This window comes from Eubalaena glacialis, chromosome 12 (assembly GCF_028564815.1).
Source record: "Eubalaena glacialis isolate mEubGla1 chromosome 12, mEubGla1.1.hap2.+ XY, whole genome shotgun sequence".
Taxonomy (NCBI): domain Eukaryota; kingdom Metazoa; phylum Chordata; class Mammalia; order Artiodactyla; family Balaenidae; genus Eubalaena; species Eubalaena glacialis.
The window spans coordinates 50,879,232-50,902,608 of record NC_083727.1 but is presented as its reverse complement, the minus strand read 5'-3'; the positions used below and the strand labels follow the sequence as shown (position 1 = coordinate 50,902,608).

General features: G+C 44.6%; 1 protein-coding gene across 4 annotated transcripts; it reads right to left on the bottom strand.

Annotated features, from left to right (window-relative positions):
• Positions 1-5,034: 5,034 nt before the first annotated feature.
• ZBTB24 (zinc finger and BTB domain containing 24) lies at positions 5,035-21,152 on the bottom strand. Of its 4 annotated transcripts, none has more exons than XM_061206949.1 (7): positions 21,025-21,152; positions 19,375-20,358; positions 16,536-16,703; positions 15,953-16,036; positions 15,185-15,268; positions 7,339-7,420; positions 5,039-6,552 (listed from the first exon to the last, which is right to left on the bottom strand). In XM_061206949.1, the coding sequence occupies exons 2-7, from the start codon at positions 20,327-20,329 to the stop codon at positions 5,832-5,834; spliced, it is 2,094 nt and encodes a 697-aa protein (XP_061062932.1). In that variant the 5' UTR covers positions 20,330-20,358; positions 21,025-21,152; the 3' UTR covers positions 5,039-5,831. The 4 variants fall into 4 exon arrangements, with proteins under 4 accessions (XP_061062933.1, XP_061062932.1, XP_061062934.1 ...); XM_061206951.1 differs by lacking the exon at positions 5,039-6,552 and adding an exon at positions 14,216-14,333 and having other exon boundaries at positions 7,356-7,420; XM_061206952.1 differs by lacking the exons at positions 5,039-6,552; positions 7,339-7,420 and having other exon boundaries at positions 15,201-15,348.
• Positions 21,153-23,377: the final 2,225 nt, after the last annotated feature.

Here is a 23,377-nt window from a genome sequence, read left to right as displayed (position 1 = left end):
CCTAATGTAAAAATAATTATCAGCTGAGACCAAAGTGTAGCCTGCTGTGGACGGATATGAAAGTGTGGCTTGATTGAGATCAGAGGGTCAGGGAGGATTAGAGGGTGAGGAAGCGACACTTGAACTGAATTCTGACAGATGTGCAGACGTTAGTGAGACAGAGAGTAGTGGGCAGAAACCTTTCAAGCCTGAGAAACTGCCTGCCTTAAAGCCTAAGGCAGGAAGTTGCTCGGTATGTTTGGGGAACAGCCAGGAAGACAGTGTGGCTGGAAGTGAGAATGGGGAAGGGACCCAAGAGGAAGATGGGTTGGGGATTTTATTCTGAGTGCAGTGGGAAACTGCAGGATTGTAAGCAGAGCAGAGATAACAATCGTATTTGCATTAATAACATGATATCCACGCACTTAGCAAGGCACTCTGCTTGATGCTAAGGGCACAATGGTTAAGCCCAGATAGATCACCATTTCCAGCAGAGAAAGGGGTGGGGGAGGGGAAGAAAGGCAGGCCTTGGCAGGAGTCCAGGCAAGAGGATATGGTGATGGTGTAGCAGTTGGGATTGAGAAGTGGATGGACTCAAAATATAGTTTGAGATGAAACTGATATAACTTGATGATGGATTGGGAGTGGGGGTGAGGAGGGGCCCATCAAGAATGACTCCCAGCCTTCTCTCTTGGCTGATAAGAGTGAGAGAATTGAAAGTTTCAGTTTCTCATTCTTTCTTACCCTTCCCTGCAACTTTATCCTCTATATGCCACTTTTTATTCAAATACCTTCCCCAGAAGTCAAAGTGTGATGATTTCATAGACTCCGAGATAACACAAGGGACAAAGATTAAAAATACAAATACGTTCAAGATCTGTTTACTTTCCCATATTTTTGTTACGAGAGTACTTTCATACTTCAGACATTAAGATTATAGGAAAATCTGCCCAGAAGCCACTTAATCATACTAGAATTATCTATGAGAGGTAGATTTTTAAAATGTAAACATTCTTGTTTATAACCCTAATTTAGCCTAAGGAAGCTTCAGTTTAACTTTTCATCTAACAAGGATAAAATACAAATGAACTAAAACCAAGAGCCAAACTATTCTTTTGGAAAATCTTCAAATCCATATTTTAAATCTAATATTATGGATTTTAATTCAAAATAAATAATAAATCTATGCTCTAAGACGGGGGAAGTTCCCTGAGCTCTGCTCAAATTTTTCCCTTTCTACATAGTAGTAGAAAGGGATACAGTAGTATTTTTCACTTACATTAAAAAAGAAAAAAGCTAAGATCTCTTGCTAATGTTACCTAAACTTGTTACCTAAAAGCTCTCCTACTCTGGTACATTTCCAGTGAGAATGGTGATATGTACATATAGTCCAGTCAACTTAAGTGTTTGTTGCTTAATTATGTGTAAAGAATTTGAAAGCAAGATAAACTATCACAGTGACATTCCAGCTTCTTTTAGAGGTCATTCCTTTATACCTGCTGTTTACAAAAGGCAAAAGGGGGATTTTTTTTTTTAGAGGTAATTCCTCCAAACCTGTTCTTTACAAAAACAAGACAAAGCGTTTTCTTTCAATTCTTGAGAGTTTAGGCTTATTTTAGTTTGGAAACTGAGGATGAAATTTTACCTGAGTACTTATAAGGGTAACCAAAATAAAGTAAATCTGCCCAAAATATAAAATATCCTCAATCAGAAGTTTAAAAAAAGTTCAAACAGAAGTTCAGGTTAGTTAAAGCATTTTCGCTTTAGTAGTAACTTTCAGCCAAGTGGTAAATTTCAATTAAGCTTTAAATGAATAGTAGTAAAATACTGACCTGAGTATTATTAATATGGTAGTTACTGCATTTCTGTAGAAAGATTGTAACTTTTACTATTATTGTTCTATGTAAAAAGTTTATGATTGTATGCTAAAATTTCAGACACAGACCCTCAATTTTAGTCAAAAAGGTTCTATTACATAAAGCAGATCATATGTAAAGAGAAATTCAGCTTAAAGTTTCAAAAGGCTGATGGTATTAAGCCCATCTGGTGGAAGCAGCCACCCCTGTGCCCCAGTTCCGGCTCTGCCACTTACTGTGTGACCTCAGGCAATGGACTTCATCTGTTGGGGCCTCAGTGTTCTCATCCATAAAATAGGCATAATAATATTACCTCATAGGAATGTCATGAAAATTAAGTAAAATAAGATTGTGCTGCAAATGGGTTACAGGTGTGTCCCAGACACTGCCTCCCGCCTCACGCCAGCTGCCGTTGTTACTGGCTGAATTGTGTCCCCCCTACCAAATTCATGTTGATGTCCTAACCCCCAGTACCTCAGAATATGACTGTTTGGAGGTAGTGCCTTTAAAGAGGTAACTAAATTAAAATGCGGTCACCGGGGTGAGCCCTAATCCAGTATGAGTGGTGTCCTTATAAGGAAATTAGGACAAACACAGAGGAAGCCCATGTGAAGACACAGGGAGGAAAAGATGGATGGGAGGCCTCAGAAGAAACCAATCCTGCCAACACCTTGATCTCAGACTTTCAGCTTCCGGAATTGTGAGAAAATAAATCTCTGTTGTTTAGGCCACCCAGTCTGTCGTATTTGTTATAGCAGCCCTACCTAGCAAACTAATATGCCAGTCATGGCCAGAGGTGCCTGGAGTCCTCTAACTGAAGGGTACTGTATAAGTCTTTTTTGTGCACCATGATATGGAAAAGGTTTCAGAAGCCCTAAGATACAGACCTAACACACCTGGCTTTCCTCCTGGCCTATAGTAAAGACTCAATATGTGCCAGATATTGTTATTATTCCAATTTATGAAAACCTAGGTGTAAGCATCTATAATGAGATTCTCATATTCCTTAGCATCATTTAACCGGTTGCTCACATTTACAACACAAGAACCAAATGCAGAAAAATACACAGAGGAGAGGTAGAAAGAGGAGTTTCAAGAAACACAGGGCCAAGCACAAGAACAACAGCTCATTTTGATGGCAAGAGCTCAAGTCTTCCCAAGGCTAGCCCTCTACTGAGAGAAAACCAGAGATTCACCTTCAAAAGCGACAAGGTCGTTTCAGCAGTCTGAAAGCATAATATTCTACTAATCCCCAAGAAGTACAATTTGTATTTCTGCACTTGTTAAAACAAGTATTTAAATTGTGCAAGCTTAGTACAAAATAAGTTGTGAAACAATTAGCCAGCAATTTCTCAAAGACACAATAGAAACATTTTTACGTACATGTCATTTCCTTTGGGTGCAGTCACTTAACTTTAAAATTGAGGATACCACCCTGGCGGTTAAGACTCCATACTCCCAATGCAGGGGGCACAGGTTTGATCCCTCGTAGGGGAACTAAGATCCCGCATGCTGCACAGCATAGCCAAAACAAACAAACAAAAAAACCAATGAAACCGTAAAATTGAGGATTTCCTTCAAAGGGGCAGAATGTATATTTGGGACACAGAAGAGAGGCTTGATTTATAAAGCTATCCTTTTCTCACTTCCCTTTGACAGCTGGTCAGATAACCCAGAACTCTTCCAGAAGAGATTTTTATGGCTGAGACTGGCTCTCACGCTAGAGACGGGTAGGCCTGTGCCACAGGAGCCACTAGCCACATGTGGCTACCAAGTGCTCACAATGTGGCTAGTGTGACTGAGGAACTAGGTTTTATTTTTAATTAATTCTAATATAAATTTAAAAACTGATGTTTGTTATTGGGGAAAAAATTATGTCTGAAACTACATGAATATGTGAATCTAGGTTTTTAACTGTAAATTGTATAAATCCTAAAAACAGATCAAGTGTGTCCCATGAACATTAGCATCCAAACTGAGTGTGCAGTAAATGTAAAATACACACCAGATTTTGAAGACGTAGTATGAAAAAATGAATGTCAAATATTATTATATTTTAATATTGAATATTTACATGCTGAAATAATTGGCACATGTTGGATTAAATAAGCGATTTTAATCTCACCACTTTCTTTTTATGTTTTTAATGTGGCTACTAGAAAATTTTAAATTACACATGTGGCTCACATTACATTTCCCTTAGCGCAGAGGCAGACTGTCATAAAGCTACTTAAACTTGACTTGTAAATAGTCATATGACCATACTTCCTGAATAATTATCCAGCTACCCAGAGTGAGTAGTTAAGCATTTATCTGCTTTAATACTATATATCTCCTGGAGAAAATGTGGGCCAGTAGGCTTTGAAAAGCTGGTAAAAACACCGCACTTTAACAATAAGGTTAAAGTAAATAGTTTAAATGACTAAAGTCAAGAACCTGAAATAATATTTAGGGCATAAGTGTATTTGTAAAAATTATATCTCTAGTCAGGCCTAATTTAACATACCTTGGTTGACACATATAAATCATTTATGAATTTTTGAATTATATACAATAAAATATACTTTGCTAGATATGTCAGAAAACTGCTTTCATCTTCTCTCAAACCTTAACAGTTCTGTATTACTTTAACCTCCAAACACTTATTTGACTCAGGTGGAAATCAAAGATCTCTAAAACAAAGAGTGACTGACATGAAGATCCTGTTGACTTTAGGGGCGATTACCCCTACTCTCCACCAGCATTATGTTAATTAACATACACTAGTGCCCACCTTTTCTCAAAAATCTTCTACCAGTTTACTTGAGAGAAAGTGCTCAATGTATTCAATAAAATAGGCTGAGCTGGAAAAAACTTAACCCAAACATAATTTAATCTTCTGACGATTATTTAAAATCACACAATTACAGACACACGCTGGCTACTAAGTCTCTGAGGCTCAAAATTATTTTTAAGATTAGGAGAATTTACTTTTAAAAATTATGTGTCTATTTTGTGAGATTTAACCTACTTTGTAATAAAAATAGATTATAAGTTCCTATCTAAAAAGTTATCAGACACAATACATAGATCAACATTTTCAGAGATCAATTAGAATCCAGTAGAGTATATTTAACATAAATTACACTGAATTTTATATTCCAGGATAGTTAAGAAAGCTTTAACTTCATCATGGAGATCAAATATCAAAGCTGACAAAAATTCAGAATTTATTTGGGGTGAATATCTTGATCCAATTTCATACTTTAATTAGACTTTTAAATTTTTAACAACCTGCTTTTAAAAAACATGTAGATCTATGTTTCTCAGAAAAGTCGAGTTTAGAATTTAAAAAATAATCCTATTCTTTTGGCTTTCTTGTTTTGTGAATTTTGAGTTAAAATAGACATTTAGGTCACATGTCTTTGACTCTATCTTAAACATGACATGATGAGCCCACGGTACCACACAGAGATTAAATCTTGAGAAATTACTCTGTCTTAGGGGATTGGAAGTTATTAAAAGGACAGAGTCCCCAAAGTTGTAATCTGTCATATTCGGCCCCAACTTGTCTTGTAGTGGCAATTATGTTGCCTAAGGGGGAAGGGACAATGAACCATTGTACCCAGTACAACATATGATTTTCTTCATTCTAAAAAATAAAACTAGAAAAGTCAGCAAGACCATAACTATGGCTGTGAACATTTAATACTCACAGAAAAGTTTAATGCAATGCCCCCCAAAGAAAAGTTACACAAGTCTTTAAGAGATGTAGTAAATGAAAATGAAAACCATTCCTCGATATTGAAATGCTAAATCCAAATCAGTATTAGATATAAGACACGATATACACCATCTTGCCTCTTGGATGGACGCTATCGGCCAGCTCAGTGAGCTACCACATCTCTGTAAAAATCTGTGAGTGAGCGTTGCAGAAAGCCTGACTTCAAGCACACAATCCAGTCACAGCGGGCTGACGGAGAAGAGACCGACGGAGCAGTCAGGCACGTGTTTGGGTCAGCTCTGCTCCTGGCCGAGCGGCGTGGACTGCGGCACCTGGTGGGTGGGTGGTGGCGGAGCAGGATCCTGTGTCAGCTGTAGGTGCTGAGCCGGATCTGAAGCACTTGCTAAATGGAGCTCCCCTGTTTGCTCTTGATGGGCGTGAAGATGTTCCAGAGTTTCCTTGGAGAGTGTGATGACGTGCACCGGCTCGGTCTGTGAGGGTTCCATCTGGCTTTCAATCATATTGAGGCTTTGAATGTGTTCTGTCTGCTCCTGTTGAGCTGAAAGAATTAAGTTCTGCAGTTGCTCTGGCTGCTGCGTGAGCAGGGTGAGGTTAGCAGCCTGTTCTGCCGTCATGTTCTGGGAACTCTCTGCAGTGACGATGCTGATTCCTTGGCTGGGACCAGGCATGAAATTGATGTTATGTACAGAATCAGTTACAAGAAGCTGAATTTCCTGCTCTCCGGAGGTAGAGAGTTGATAGGGCTGTAGCTGAAGAATATTCCTGACCTCTTCAGCATTATTATTGCCGGAAACACTGCTGGCATCGGACGCATGTTTCTCTTTGCTATGAATTTTTAAGTGAGCCTTCAAGTTGTCTAAGCGAGCAAACTGTAAGTTACACTCAGGGCAGGAGAAAGGCTTTTTGCCCGTGTGCAGAATGCAGTGTCTCCTCTTGGCACTCGAGTCAGAGAAGGATTTGCCACACACAGTACAGGAATATGGCTTTTCTCCTCTACGAGAAAGTATACATTTCATTTTAAAAACAGGAAGATCTATGTATCACTTCCTGATCATTTAGGGAGAAGCAGTCAAGAAGAGAGGAAAATCAACCTGACTGGGAAGCATAAGTCATGGGTTCTCTTACTAACTTAAGTACTTGGAGCAAGTCACGCCTGCCATGGGCTTCAGTTTCTAATCTTAAGAAAAAAAAAAAAAAACAATGGCAGGGAGGGGTGTTTGAGGACAGGTGGTAGATGGGGCTGTGACGCTGGGTCAGATATGATAAAACTTGATGATTCCACAGTGTGTATTTCAGATAAGAAGGTAAATAGTAATAAATTACACACCAAGTTCTTTTTTGTTTTTAGTTCTCACAGCCAATTTTTAGATTCTAGAAGCCAAATAAATATATATGATTGATTTCAATATTAAAAATTTGAGTAGCCCCTGATTATTTGTGTTAGAAGAACTACTAAATCAAATCTGGAAATAAGTTGTGTGAACAAATAATTTATTCAGAAAATATTAAATTTAATATTTAGTTTTGATTGAAGATAAATCAAAATTTAAGAAATGACATCAATAACGCAAACTTTTGCTGGCCAGAATCAGATTTCCTGATTTGGCCTAAGTGAGGAATTTCTTTATTGAAAAGATAAAACAAAATAATAAACTGCCCAGGAAATTCTACTAGAGTAATAATTTGGGGAAAAGGACTATATAGGGAATGTATGTCACCCTACTGAACGCCAGGGTTGGATGAGGACTCCACGTGAGAAAAGGATCTGCAAAACTTTACCGATGGATCCTGATGTGGGTCTGAAGAGAACTCTTTGCTGTGAAAGATTTGCCACAGATTTCACAAGTAAATGGCTTCTCACCTAAAAAAGGGGAAAGCGTTCAGAAATATACATCCAAAATAAAACAAAAAGCAAAAACCACCCCATAGTTTCACAATATAAAAAAGAACAAAGGCAATACCACTTGAACCCTCAATAAGCATGAGTGAATGAATGAAGCACTTAGCGAGCACCTACTACGTACCTGAGCACTGTGTCCCAGGTGCCAGGAGGATACAGGGAAAGTGGGTACGGTTCTTTCCCTCAAACACTTAAACACTGAAACAAGGAGGTAAGTGATTCTACAAAGGAAACACATTCGCTCCTGTACAGTCCACCCTTAGGTAACTTACACTCCCACACTTTACTGCTTGACCTTCCCAAGGGCCCCTGAGTACTAGGGTGACTTATGGATTATTCACATTTATATCTACCTTCCCAGTGTATCCAGAACCTGAGCACTTCTCACCACCTCCACTGCCACCCCTGGCCCAGGCCGCCATCACCTCCCTGCAGCAGCCTCCTCGTGAGTCTGCCCACTTCTGCTCTGCTTCCCTGTCGTCCACAATGAATGAGGCAACTGGAGTGACCCTTTACCCAGTCAGATCCTATCACGCTCTGCTGCAAGTGCTCTAGCGGCTCCCCATCCCATCCAGAGATAAAAGCCAAAGCCCTGGGCCTACAAGGAATCACAGCTCTGACAGATCTGTCCACCCACTGCCACTCCTCGCCCCAAACCTGCCTAACCTCACCGGGCACTCTCCCCTGCTCACCACACAGCCTCTGGAGAGCCCTGAACACCACACCCCAAGCAAGCCGCGCTCAGGGCCCTCGCACTCATCATCCCCTCTCCCTGGCATGTCTCCCCCAGGGTCTCCCAGTGTGGTTCACTCTCCACACTGCCTTCAAGTCTCTGCTCAAGTGTCACATTACCAGTGAGGCTTTATCACCACCCAAAGCACCGCCCCAGCACGTCTTGGTCCACTTTCCAAGTCAGTTTTCCCACAAGGCTATCGCCACCTTATATACTGTATGTTACTTATTACCTATCTCTCCCATTCTTATGTAGGATGATTTGTGGGTCTGCCTACTCCTAGGACCCCAGTGCCTAGAACTGGGCCTCGCACACTGTTCCAGAAATCCTTGTTGAGTAAATGAATTTCACAGAGTGGGAACTAAGGCCCACATAAGATGTCGTGACTGCTCCAGACCCCTAGTGGGGTCTGGCAATTTTTTTTTTTAAAGAAATAAATTTATCTATCTATCTATCTATCTATCTATCTATCTATCTATCTATGGCCGCATTGGGTCTCTGTTATCGCGCACAGGCTTTTTCTAGTTGCGGCGAGAGGGGCCTACTTTTCATTGCGGTGCGCGGACCTCTCATTGCGGTGGCTTCTCTTGTTGTGGAGCACGGGCTGTAGGCGCACGGCCTCAGTAGTTGTGGCTCACAGGCTCTAGAGTGCAGTCTCAGTAGTTGCAGCGCACGGGCTTAGTTGCTCCACGGCGTGTGGGATCTTCCCGGACCAGGGCTCGAACCCGTGTCCCCTGCATTGGCAGGTGGATTCTTAACCACTGTGCCACCAGGGAAGTCCCTGACAATTTTAATAAGGCTTCAACAGCATTTATTTAGCACTAGTTTATACACTGCACATACAATGACAGACTGCCATGCCCTCCAGAAATGCAACTAAGTGATCCTAATGCAGGCAAGGGAACTATGAATTTGAAAAAAAAAAAAAAAAGAAAAAGAAAAAAGCAAAATCCCACTTAATTATATAACAACAAGGGATGAGTGAAGTGGGGGATGGTCAGGTAGCTTCCCTTTCACAGCATCTACTAGAAAATTCAGGTGAGATGTTTCCCCAAGTTCAATCTAGGCAGAGGACACTTGTGACAATTTGGGTGAGTCTGCGTCTTTGCAGCAGTAACTCTTACCACTCCAAAGGTTAAAACCAGGCCACTGCCATTCTTTCCATAGCTTTCCAACCAGAGCTGCGTTCTATTCTGATCTCGGTTTTTCTCCCTCTCCCAATTCCAAGACTGAGTACCTGCTCTGTCCTCTTGTCACTGTAAAGTTCTGTGTGGGGAGCACATACAACAACGTTCACGTTATCATTCAATTCCATCTGGGGTTGCAACACCTCAGGGATTCTGTTGGCAAATGTTTTCAATACTGGAAATTCTTTCCAGAAACATCCTCGAGCACAGTAAGAAGGCAAATTTTCCTAGCCAACGTGAATCTGGGGAAAGTCTTCCTACTCCTCTGGTTCCTAACTTGTTCTGTTTAACGGTTACACGGCTCCACGGCCTCCGGTTCACCGACACACTCCTTCCTTTGCCTCAGCTCTACAAGGATGGACGGACCCTCAACAAAGCACGGAGCTGAGAAACAGAAAGGAAACAAAAGACAGGATCACAGCCTAAAAAAGATACACATGGTAATCAGGTACCGCAGCAGGGCTGCAGCTGACTAAACACTCAAACGAGTGGTATCAACAATACTGCGGAGAGGGTGGGTGAGGACGAGGCAGGAGCTGGCTGGACTGGAGAGGGGCCCCATTCAGGTACTAGGATAAGCAGAATGACCACACAGCGGGTGTCGGAAATGACCACAGCAAGGACAAAGAGGGATGAGGATTGACTCTGAGGAGCCTGGGACCTAAAAGGTGAGGCCAGGCCACGAAGAGCCGTAAATTCCAGGCAGAGGACCCGTGGGACTTCTGGAAGTTTTTAGCAGAAGACAGACAGGACAAAGTACTAAGAAAATATACGTGGGGACGGTGGGTAGGGGCGGCTGTAGGAATCTGTGTAACAGTCTAAGCCACAGTGCCGAGGCCTGGACCAGGAGGTGCAGGAAGCAGATGGAGAGGAAAGAGAAAAGGTGAGGTGACAGGGCCTGGGTGGCAGCGGGGCCAGAAGGGAGTTGGTTACAGGAGGATCAGACAATGGCAATGAAAGGACAGGGCAGAGACACAAGTATGACTATAGGTTCCACCCAGGGGGATACTGACAGAAATATTTAAGTAACTCAGAAGTTTTCCTTCCAGACCCTCTCCTCAGCTGTACATGCCACTCATCCCACCCCACTCTGACGACCTGTGAATCCCCATCCCAGCTCCAGATGGTACCGGCTCCTGCGGGCTTGTTGGGTATCATGGCCGGGTTTCCTACCCCATTGGCTCAAACCCAAGTGACCATCTTGGTTAACGCAGCAGCGTCCAGCCCCTGACCCAGCCAGGCCCGACAGTCCAGTCTGCTCCGAGTGCACATTCGACTGGCGATCTAGTTCTGTACATTTAAATTCCTCAAACAGCAGCTTTCCTTTTCTTCAAAAATCAACAATGTTCACTGTAGAAGACTCAAATAATACTGAAAAGCACAAAGTGTACAAAAAACACTCAGAATTCCCCTGTAGATTGCCACCTCACACTGTGATGAACACCTTTACAGGCGTCTCTGTGCACACACACAGGTGATATACTATGTACACCATGAGATGAGCCAGTGCATGCTGGTCTGTAACGTCAAATGGGAATGGAAAATTCATCTTAAAAAAATGGTTAAAAACAAACATTTTAAAAGGGTGTTTTGTGTTCCACTATGTATCTTGTCCAAAATTTGCCTAACTAATCCCTTACTGAGGGACATTTAGGTCACTTTTAAGCTTGTGACATTATAAACAATCCTGCTTATGATGAACATCCTTATGAAAACATCTTTTCACAACTGGACAGCTTACCTTTTGATTCATATTGCCAAAGTTCTTTCCAGGAAGTTCCCAAATTCCTTTCCCATCAACAGAACTTAAAGATGCCCATTTCCTCACATATTTGTCAATCTAATGGGCCAAAAGAAATGCACATTTCTTTTTTTCTGACAATTAATGCAGTTAACATTGTTTCAGACGTCTACTGGCCATTCCTATGTCTTTTTCTGTGATATGCCTTTCAGGTCCTCTTGCCCAGTTTTCTCCTGGGGCACTCATGTTCCCATATTTGGGCTATTAACACTTCGTCACACATGCAGTGACTCTTTTTTCCTAGACTAAAAATCTCTTAAGTACATCTCTTCTGTCCACTCTCTTGACTTGAAGGCCTTCATCTTTCTTCCCCAGAGCCTGGTAACTGGCTCACCCCCACGACCTTCCCTCTCTGACCATCCTCTGGGGCTGCCTGAGTCCTTTTCAATGCACGAACCAAAATATGCCTCCTCTCTGCCCAAAAACCACCCCCCGCTTCACCAGGGGCCTGCCCCTTGTCAGCAGTCTCACTCTAGCTGTTCACCGTGGAATTCCTCACTACGGCCCCCGGACGCCGGCCTCTCACATCGTCAACCCCACGCATCCTGTTCCTGTCTGGAAACACCTCTTCCAGCTTCCTCTGTCTGTCTAGCACTTACTCTGCTTCAAGACTCAGGTCCTTCCTCTGGGACGCTTTCCCAGACCTTCCCAGGGCAAGTGAAACACTTCTGTCCCTATGTTCACACCTCTACTGGGGCTCGTATCACGCTGTACTGAGGTTCTTATTAGATCACATGTAGACTCTGGAAGGGCATGTTACAGTGAGGGGCCCCCAGGTCTCTCAAAGTTGGGGACGAGCAACATTAATGGATAGTCTGAAAATGTGGCTGAGATTTAGGAAGCTTCAAATCCAATCCAACAAAATGAGGCTGTGAATGAAAGCTGTGGCTCAATTAACTGTGTCACAGGCAGGGGATCTACCTGGGAGTAAGTGGGAGCCCACAGGGGTGGATCAGTGTTTACCTAACACCACACAAGGGACAGGGACACTGGAGGGCTGGGACTCTACTGTGTGTACTGTGGTCAGAGGCCACGCACCAGGCTTCTTCATGACCTGGGCTAATTCTCTGAACTTGCCCCCAGCTCACCAAGCAATCTTGGGATCACTAACTTGGTTTGCAGGTACAGTGATGTCAGGAAGGCGGTACTGCAGACAGCAGAAAGGTGCAGTCCCTTTGTTAAGTGAACACACTTGATGGTTTATCACTCCTTTGCTTGGCATGGCTTGGCTCAGTTCCTGAAAGCCTGACCAGCTCCAGGTATGGGGAAAAAACTGAGCTGCAGCGACCTCGTTGGCACTGCCTGTCACCTTGCTGGCATTTCAAATTGCATCCGTCCCCCCGCCACTGAACATGCCCTCTAGCGAAGAAAGCACCTCTTGTTTATCTCTGATTTTTTGTGCTTGGCAAAGGATATCTAACCCAGAGAGAGTTTGCACTTAAAGAGCTAAGAGAAGAGAGTCTTGGTTTTCCAATGGGCATGGCCCTCTCGGCAGGACCCGCCTGCCCTGCCAGCGGCTGTTCTCACCACTGTCCGTGGAGGCTGAGCACCAGCTCTGCCAGGCAGCCTCTCCCAAACCTTCCTCTCTGCCCGGGAAGCAGGCGAGCGGCACCCCAACTCTTTTCAACACCAATGTCGTGCATATTCTCCAGGCTAAGGACAGATGGGGCACAGTCTCTGCTTCCAAGAGCCCAATCTTTTGACGGGTTTGACCTCTTATCTCTAAGTCAGACAAACCACTTTACAGAGTCCCCCGTCTCTTCTCCTACCCATCGTCTCTTCTCCTACCCATCGTCTCTTCTCCTACCCATCGCATCCTCCACTTCTCTCTTCTGCTCCTCAGGGTAGCGGGTGGAGCGGAGTTTGCTGGGATCCTGGAGACAGGACTCGTGTTGCTTTCACCCCCAGTTCAAGGCCTGGTTCTCCTCAGAAAGACCAGAAGCCTCACTGACACCTTATGCTCAGAAGATGAAACGTCTCACCCCGGGCACTGCGCCACGTAACCGAGGCAGCTCGGCTCTCCTCCACCTCCGCCCTCCCGCGGGGGTTCTCTTCAGAGCCCCACACGCTGCCTACAGGCCTGTGTGTAAGCACGGGAATCTCGACCGCTGCTCGCGGTGCCCCGAGCTCGGACACAGATACCCAGCCGTCTCCTCCGCTCGTGCACCTGGGTGCCAAACGGCCGTCTCACGCCCCACGTGTCTGAAGTCTAACTCTCCATCTGTCCCTCCGTCTTCCCCGGGTTCTCACCCTTCCGGCCGCTTCCGCCTCCCCTCTTCTCACCCCCATATCCAATCATGGCCCCATCACGGAAGTCTTCCTTCCGAATACATCTGGAGCTGGGCCACTCGCCGCCTCCCCACCACTGCCGCCCTGCGCCAAGCCCCTGTCCCAGCACCGCCTCCTAATGGGTCTCTCCACCCTCCTACGGGCGCCTCCACCCCTGCCTCACCCCACACGCGGCTGCTGTGATCCTATTAAAATTCTGTGTTACATCATGTCACTCCTCGCAGTAAAGTCATCCCATTCGGAATAAAATCCAAAGTCTTTACTGTGCCTTCAGAAGTTCTTAGGCCTCAGCGCACACTAGAAAAACCTGGGGAGCTTTTAAAAATGCCAATTCCAAGGCCTCTTCCCCAGTCACTTCAATCAGAATCTCTGGGGGTGGGAGCAGGCTTTGTCTTTTTTAAAGCTTCTCAGGGGGTCGAAGCACACAGCCAGGCCGGGAGCCCCGTGTCACATGGGCTCCAGCAGCCTCTGATGTCCACCCGCACTGCACCCTCCTACTCCCACCGCCCTGGCTCTGCCCCGGCACGACGCTGCACCTCGGTCTGCTCTGCCTAGGACGCTCTTCTCCGGGGTAGACACGATGGCTCGCTCACTCCCCACAGCACACAGATCTCCATCCAAGCTGGCACCTCATCAGCAAGGCCTTCCCGGACAAGCCCCCATGTCAAAGGGCAGCTGCCCCTCCTGCCTCCTGTCCCTGTGTTTAGTTCTTCAGAGCACTTACCCCCACCTAACAGGTTACTCACTCGCTTGTTCTTTGTCTCCTGTTTGAATGTTAACCTCTCAAGACCAGGGGCTCTGTCCATCTCAGGCAGTGCTGTATCCTCAGGGCCCACAACAGTGCCTGGTACCCAGTGCCTGGTACTGTTCAGTAAATATGTGTTAAGTGGATGAATTAAATTTCACAGAACCTATTAATGATGTCTGTAGAAAGACTGTATAGAGATCCATTTTCATAAAACTCATACCCTATGAGATATTCAAGAAAGTAAATGACTTTAAGGAGAAAAACTTGTGTTTTCAAAAAAATGTCCAAAGCAACATAAAGCAATCTGATATATAATGTTGGTAGACAATTTAACAGAATCATTAAACTATCAATCTAGAATGGGAAGTTTTTCTTAGAAAAACTAACAGGTTTCTTTTTAAGAAATGTTTCTTTTTAAGAAATGCTTCTTACCTAAAGTTCTAAAAGGCCCACATTTTTACTTTTCTGATCTTAAATGAAAGAATTTGACCTGCCCTAATTGATCCTGCCTCCTCTTCATCCTGGAAGCTGATTTTTCTAGAGGTGGTGATGCTTAAGTTATAAGTACTGGTTCTAGGAGAGAAAGTGGAAAAATCCTCAGTGCCTGTGCTGCCTTAGTGTCTGTTTCGTTTTCTAAAAAATTTATCTTGATAATCTTCAATGCTGAGGTAAATTAAAATTTAAACACGCAACCTGATTCAGACTTGTACTATTTTGTGGTATTAGATGAGGTTTCATCTACGAACAATGCTCAGTAAGTACGCTCCATTTTGCTAACCTACAGACATGGGATGTCCCCACAGGACTGTGTGACAGCATTCTGCCTGGGCTTTTTACGTGATCTACTCATAAAATTCCCACACAGTTTACAAAAACTCAGTCTGAGGAGGGGACTCCCAGTACTTCATTTCTCGCTCCCCTAAAAACATAAAGCACACTAGAAAGACAGGTCGAGAGGGACTTTTACCCGTGTGTGTCCGTAGATGTTTCTTTAGCTGAGACACATCCATGAATTTGCGGCGGCAGTGGCTACATTCCGGTAACGAGTGGCCTTGTCGCAACAATAAAAAAAGTGTCAGTGCATATATGCTGTCCCTGCATTTCTTCAGTGATTTGTGTTAAAGCACTTCCCTGAAAAATAATCACTTTAAATATGGTACTTCAATAACACAGCAATTTTTAAATTAAATTTGGTAACAGTTAATAGTTTCCTAGGCATCTCGGCTCACTGCTTCCCCAACAGAGGTGGGACCCTTCCAGTCTCCCAAAGTGTAATCTCCTTTTTCCCTCAACGCACTGGTGTCACTGTGGCCAACCGATCTCAAATGATGCTCCCAATCCCCCCTTCATTTATTTTCAGTTGGCAGGAAAGAAAAAAGGACAATGGGTGGAGCCAGGCTGCAGAAAGCCTGGACTGACGGCTATGGGGTGGTGACACCTCTGTCCAGGCACCACTAACAACCAATCGACTGGTGCCCTCTTAGTCAAGTGGTGCCTTGAACAATACCAATTTTAAAGGGTTTCTGCGTGTGGCACCAAAACTGCGATATAGAAATTTAATATAAATCACAAGGTAGTAGAGAGTAACCCAAGGACACCTAATTTAGATTGCTTTTTAAGAACTATTTCCCTAAAAACTCATTTATCTTCTACAATATGAATCTACTGTTTCGGAAACAATTTGTATTTGTGTTTCTCCCCCAACCAATCCAAATTTTCTCTCACTTTATTGTACCTGTATGAACTCGGTAATGGCTCTTTAGTTGTCTTTTCTGGCTGAAATATTTTCCACACTGATCACATGTAAAAGACTTCTGTCCTGCCAAACAAAACACGCAAAAAACTATAAAGAACTAGAATTCTCACTAATAAGGTAAGTATCACAGTGGGCCCAGGTCCCCATTTTCTACAAATAACACAAGTGACTTGTCTACAAACCCAAATGCCTTCAGAGTCTACCACAGTAACATAAATGTGCAAAAGCAAATAAGGCAACAGGGAGTGGTGGAGACCGGGGCAGAACTGGAGAATTCAAGTTCCCCCCCAAAGGCATCCGAAGTAAAATAATTCTAAACTCTGGTGCTTAAACAAGTCATGACTGCACACTGCACTCCCAGCAGCCAGTTTATAAACCCTAGTTTAAGGCTCAACGCTGTGCAGAACTCTAAACTACGCTCTGACAGATGCACAATTCTGTCTTTCAATGATATCATGTGGGGAATGATACGAGGGTGAGAAAAGACCATTTAGATCACGGTAATGCCCACCCCAGGAATGGGAACCTGGTGGCAGCTGGCTCCCCAGCGCAAGCCCGCTACCTGAGTGCAGGCTCATGTGCTCCAGCAGCGAGTGCTTGGTGGTGAGAGCCTTGCTGCACACGGTGCAGGTGTACGGCCGCTCGCCTGTGTGCATCCGGGTGTGGACCTGCAGGGAGTGCTTCTGGGCAAAGCCTTTTCCACACTCATTACATTTGAAAGGTCGCTCCCCTGGAATAAGAGCCCCAGAAACATGATGTAAGCAAGAATCTGCACATCCTTCTGTCCCCTCCCAAATTAAAACGACAGTGAACAGGAGAGACAACATCAGCAATAACATTTTGCAAGATGGAGCTAGACGAGTCCTACGCCAGTGGTGAGGAGCGCTGAGATACACACAACCTAATTTAAGACAGAGCCTCCACAAGGTCAGGAATTGGTGGCACCTGTTATCTCTGAAAATAGGGGTGAGGGAGGATAAATGACAGTCTGTTTCAAAGGTAGTTAGACCCCCCAGGTCCAGTCTCCTACTCCATGTAACCAGGAGACTGACCCTCTCCCCAGCAGAAGACGGAGGCTGTTCTCTGAAGAGGGTAAATCAGATGAAGGATCTCTGGACTAGGGGTCTCCGGGTTAGAGGTCTCCTAGCGCAGTGGAGTGCCAGTACCACAGGGAGAGCAAGTCAAAGTTTACGTCTGGGATGAGACTCCCCCCAGCTTTCTGCCCCCTCCTGCGCTAGACGCTGGCAGCCAGGCCCACAGCCTCCAGGTGGGACGTGGGGCATCTTCTCCTGGAATGCGAAGGGCCAGCGGTTAAGAGAGCTGAAAACGTGATGCCAGGTATCAGCAAGATGCCTACAGGTCCTGTCTACATCTGCAGAGTTGCCAGTAGCTTTTAGCAAACCATTCTTGCATGTAATTAAATATGATTAAAAAAAAAATCGGGGCTTCCCTGGTGGCGCAGTGGTTGAGAACCTGCCTGCCAATGCAGGGGACACGGGTTCTAGCCCTGGTCTGGGAAGATCCCACATGCCGCGGAGCAACAAGGCCCGTGAGCCACAATTACTGAGCCTGCGCGTCTGGAGCCTGTGCTCCGCAACAAGAGAGGCCGCGATAGTGAAAAGGCCCGCGCACCGCGATGAAGAATGGCCCCCGCTTGCCACAACCAGAGAAAGCCCTCGCACAGAAACGAAGACCCAACACAGCCATAAATAAATTAAAAAAAAAAAAAAAAAAAAAATCACCAGACAGTCAAGGAAGGCCTTTAGTAGTAGAAATAGGTACCAAAACGGATAAGAGAAAAAGCAGCTTGCAGAAAACAGAGACTGCCCAGAGTGAAGAAAGCATTAAAAACTAACAAGTAAATGTTGTTATTAACAGGCTCACAGAGGATTCTAATTAAAAACAAACAAAAAAAGAATTTAGAGAACAAAAGAGCTCCTAGAAGTAAAAAAAAATAAGAGTAGAAATAGAAAAACAATAAAAGTTGAAAGATAAAGTGGAAATCTCCCAAAAAGTAGAGCAGAAAGTGATGGAAAACAGGAGACAAAAAATAAGAAAATTAGAGGATGAGTCCAGGAGGTGCAACATCCAAATAGGAGGAGTTCCAGAAAGAGAGAGCAGAGCAAACAGAGGGGGATCATCTATGAAATAATTCAGGAAATTCTTCTGAAACTAAAAGGTGGTTTTCCAGACTGTATGGATCTATTGGTAACCACTCAAATGGAAGAAAAGAGACCCACACTAAAGTGATTCAATGCAAAATTGCAGAAACCACGGGAAAAGGGAAGATGCTACATGCTGTTTTCCTTAATGAATCTTGTAGAACTATTTAACTCCTTAAACTAGCCTCTGTCACAGTTCAACAAATATTTCTCAAGTGTCTATTGTGTTCAAAGAACCAAAATTCAGGGTTCTCAGTCTATCTGTACTTAAAATCTCCGGGGAGCTTTTAAAAACACCAACACTCCAGGCAATGAAATCAGAAGCTCTGGGGCTGGGACCCAGGCCCTGGTAGTTTTAGAAGCTCCCTCGGAGACTATAACATGCAGCCAGGTTGAGAACCCCACTGCTGGATGCTGCCAGGTCATAAGACAGCAGGCTGCTGGATGACAGAAGTTTTAAGTACCAGACCCTATACTTATGCTTACAATTAGGTTGAGGGATAGATTACAGGTATATAACTACAGCCTGACCCAAAGCAGAGTGAGTTAGGTACATAAGAGAGAGCTCAAAGGAGGAGGGATTTCTGGCTAGGGCTACACTGTCAGCCTAGCCACCATCTGAATGGTGGCTATTCAAATTAATTAAAATAAAATATTCAGTTCTTTAGTCACACTCACCACATGTCAAGTGCTCAAAATACACAAGTGGCTAGTGGCCACCAAAATGGACAGCATAGATACAGAACATTTCCATCCTCACAAAAGAGCTATTGGCCAGCACAGGGCTGGAGGGACTAAAAAGGAAAAGACATTTACAGCTAGATGGCTGAGTGAGAGAGCTGTCCAGACAGATCTGGGCAAAAACACAGCTATGGTCAAGATGAGGAATCTTCAAGAATCATAAAGCATATTAAATTTGGCTACAGCTTGATTCCTGGACATTCAAGCCTTGAACCAACAACTTCAAATAAGTAGAGAGGTTCTGGAATCAGGTTCCTTGGGTTCAAATCCCACCTGTCACTGCATGGATGCCCTGGGCAAGTTACCTTCAGCTTTCTAGACTTAGTCTTTTCATCTGCACAATATTAACTGTCTCACAGGACTGTTGTGAGAATTCAATGCAATAACATGTATACATTATTACAATGCCCATCACATAGACATTGCACAATAAATGAAAGCTGTTATTATTGTTACTTCTCCAAAACACATTCCAATAAGCTGTGAAAGAGTAATTACCCGTGTGGCTTCTCTGGTGGATTGCTAAAAAGTGATTATACTTAAACACTTTGCCACAGTCTTTACAACGGGCCTCAGGGCCACCGGGGCGCTTCCTCCTTCCACAGACCCTCTTGGCTGAACCCTGGTCGTCTTCATCCCCAACAAGTTTGTAATCTTTCAGTTTGACGGACCTCCGAATCCTCCGCTTGCTGCACCGATTCTGGCTGTCCTGCCCATCCTGGGTCTTGGGATCACAGTTCTCATCTTTTTCAGCTGGCATTTCCTCCCCTCTACCTGGCTCACAAGCCGGCTCAGATTCTTCCAATTCTTTTGCTGGAATCTGTTCATTCAGTACACCATCGTCTCCCTCTTTAACCACAAAGTTTTGCCTATTCTGAACTGAATTGTTCACTCTCAGCTGTATTTCTTCCTCTGCAGCCAGTTCTGATTTCCCCTCCTGCAGACTGTTGACTTTTCTTGGTCTTCCCCGTTTCCGCTTTGGATGATCATTTTTCTTATTAGAAATAACAACCACTGGAGCACCAGCTGTGTTCAAAGTCGGCGGCTTTGGGGAGCTATGATTATTTTGAAAGTCTGTGTAAGCCTTTACCAGGTCATAGACTTTTAAGAACTGGGCAGTAGCCAAGATTTGTTCTGTACTTTTCTCACTGGCCTGGAGACAACCCGTGTAGATAAATTCCAGCAGGATACTAAACGTGTCGGCAACCATGCCTTCTAGCATATAAATGGACTGGCCAATCTCCCCCTCTTCAGCAAACATCATTGAGAAGTATTCACTACTGGCAGCAAGTAAGGCTTTGTGGGCCCGGAAATGCACATTCTCCACGATTAAAGTAATGTCACAGAGGAAGCCTTTCTTCCTCTGGTCCTCGAAACTGGCCAGGATGGTGTCACTGTGAGTGTCTGAGTGTACAACCAGCTGCCCAGAAGGCTCTGATGATGTTTCTGCCATTTTCTTTAGAAGCCCAAGAAGAATTAAACCTGAAATAAGAAAATAATGTTTAAAAAGGAGGAGACATTCTCTAACAAGATTAATCCCAGCCCAAAGGAACCTACTAGTCACTTCACTTTGTTGGCTAAATTTCATCATTTACCACTTTTAAAAGACTATTTAAAAACTTAGCTTTGGGTTCTCATTCCTATCGTACCATTACCCAGCTGGGTGAACTTCCGACATCCACGTGACCTCTCAGGGTCTGTTTTCTGCTTTGTAAAATGAAGGAATTGGGATCAACCATCTCTAAAGTCCTTCCCTGCACTAACTTTCCATAGTTGCACAAATATCAGAATGAAAACTACAGTGTCGTCGATTTTACATATTATTAGCCATTTTGCCTGTGACACAAAAATAGAAAGAGCGAAGAAAAACGAAGTGAATTGGGGTAGCTGCAATGAAGTAATAATAACGTAAAGCACATCCGGCCTCCCTCTGGAAAGGTGGCGCGGACCGCCCAGGCTGGCGCCCGACGGTGCGGGGAGCTGCGGGAGGGCGATTCCCCGGAGCCCGCCGAGCTGGGAGCGGGCCGCCGGGGAGGCCCCTACCTCCGACCCTGGACCTCTCGGGCCGGGCCCAGGAGCTGCCGGCTGGGGAGCGGTCGACACGGCCGCGCTGCCGCGCCACCGACGGATGGCCAGTGGCGGACCTACCTCTCCGGACGCCCGGCAGAGTCCAGATCGCAGGTGGCCCACCCGGGGCCTGGCGGGCGCACCCACGCCGGGCCCGCCCAGGCCCCCAGCTCCGCCCGGCAAGCCGCTGCCGTCTCTGCGCCGCGCGGCCTCTGCCCCTGCGCCGCCGCCGTCGCCGCCGCAGCCAACACGGAAGCGCCGGCGCCGGGACCCGCCTGCGCGGACGCCGGACCACGTGGCCCGCGGAGGCGCCCGGGGGCGGGGCGGGGTGGAGTGGAGCCTGAGGTCCCCGGAGGCGCCGCCAGCAGAGTCCTGGCAGGTCTGGTGTTTGCGGTTAGTGGGGGGCGGCGGGCAGTAGCGGCGTTGTCCTCTGCGGTTATGGAAGTTTTATATCCTATTAGCTGCTCACTGACACCTTAATCAGTTTTGTCTTTTCTCCTTTCTGGACGCTGAAGCCGGCTTTCAGGTCTCTAATGTGTGCCGAATGAATGAAAGCGCCTTTACATTCACCGTCATCATCAGCATCAGCATCAGCATCAGCATCAGCATCAAAACCATCATCCAATGCCTGAGTCCAAGGGCGTGAAGAAAGCGCTGCAGTCAAACAGATCTGGGTACTGAGTGATCCTGATCAAGTTACTTATCCTCTCAACCTTGTTTACCTTATTTGTGAAATGGAGAAGTTGACACCAGTGCCAACACTGGGTGGCTGTGGGGTAAACAAGATTAGGTATGAAATGGGCTTAATTGTTTAATTCATGTCTACTATCATTAAAATGATCATTATTGTTCAGACTTTCAGCATCTTTCTTCAGTAGACTATTAAGGGCTTCTAACTAGCCTAAGTTGCAGTGTTGTTCCCTCCAATACACGGGAATACAGGAGATCTTTCCAAATGCAAATCACATCCAGAGACTGAAGTCACTGCCCTGCTTGGGATCCATTGTGGCTCCTTTGTACCCTCCTGATAAAGGCCCAGCTTCTGGATATGGCCTACAAGCCCCACCCCAATTCAGTCCCCTCCTACTTCTCTCTCCAATTATTTCAGCATTTTCCCTCAGCTTATGCTTCACTAACACCTAATTGTTTATAATTTATACCCCCCAACACACCCTTCCAGATCCCCAGCTTGCCATCTCTAGTCTCCAAGAATTTGAAACCGTGGGCATAATTACCTCCCAGCTCTTTAAAAATTTTACTAGTTTTTATTAAAATTAGCCTCTTCTTTGACATTTCCCCCATTGTCCTGAATTGCCTCTAAACCCCAGGATTTTCGGAGTCCAACCACTGATCATTTTACTGTCTCCATAGTTTTGTCTTTCCCAGAATGTCATATAGCTGGAATGATATGGTATGTAGCCTTTTCAGATTAGCTTCGTTCACATAGTGATATGCATTGAAGTTTCCTCCATATCTTTTCATGGCTTGATAGCTCATTTCTTTTGAATAACATTCCATTGTCTGAATGTACCACGGGTTTTTGTTTTTTTTTTGCTTTTGGCCCTGCAGCATGTGGGATCTTAGTTCCCCAACCAGGGATGGAACCCATGCCCTCAGCAGTGGAAGCATAGAGTCCTAACCACTGGACCACCAGGGAATTCCCTGGATGTACCACAGTTTATCCATTCACCTAATGAAAGAAGTCTTGGTTACTTCCAAGCTTTGCCAATTATGAATAGGGCTGCTCTAAGCATCTTTGTGTGTGTGTGTGTACACATAAGTTTTCAACTCATCTGGGTAAATACCAAGGAGTGCTACTGCTGGATCATATGGTAAAAGTATGTTTAGTTTCGTGAGAAACTGACAAGGCATCTTTCAAAGTGACTGCACCGTTTTGCACTCCTAGTAATGAATCAGAGTTCCTGTTGCTCCACGTCCTTACAAGTGTTCTGGATTTTGGCCATTCTAATAGCTGTGTAGTGGTATCTCATTGTTGTTTTAATTTGCATTTCCCTCATGACATATTACATGGGGTATCTTTTTATATACTTATTTTCCATCTGCATATCTTTAGTGAAGTGTCTGTTCAGGGCTTTTGCCCAGTTTTTGACTGGGTTCTTCATTTTCTTATTGCTGAGTTTTAAGAGTTCTTTGTATATGTTGAATAGCAGTCATTTATCAGGTATGTCTTTCACAAATATTCTCTCCCAGTCTGTGGTTTGTCCTCTCATTATCTTGACAGTGCCTTTTGCACAGCAGAAGTTTTTAATTTTAATGAAGCCCAGCTTATCATTTCTTTAACAGGTCATGCCTTTGGTGTTGTATCTAAAAAGTCATTGCCATACTGAAGATCATCCAGGTATTCTCCTATGTTATCTCCTAGGAGTTTTATAGTTTTGTGTTTTACATTTTGATCTGTGATCCATTTTGAGTT

What these genes read in the sequence shown, in the direction of transcription:
- ZBTB24 (XM_061206949.1), bottom strand. Translation starts at nt 20,329, where the DNA reads ATGGCAGAAACATCATCAGAGCCTTCTGGGCAGCTGGTTGTACACTCA. An exon ending in CCACCAGAGAAGCCACACGG is followed by an intron (nt 16,704 to 19,374) that starts GTAATTACTCTT and finishes CTCTTATTCCAG; the next exon opens with GGGAGCGACCTTTCAAATGT. An exon ending in ACCCACATCAGGATCCATCG is followed by an intron (nt 6,553 to 7,338) that starts GTAAAGTTTTGC and finishes ACTTTCTCGTAG; the next exon opens with AGGAGAAAAGCCATATTCCT.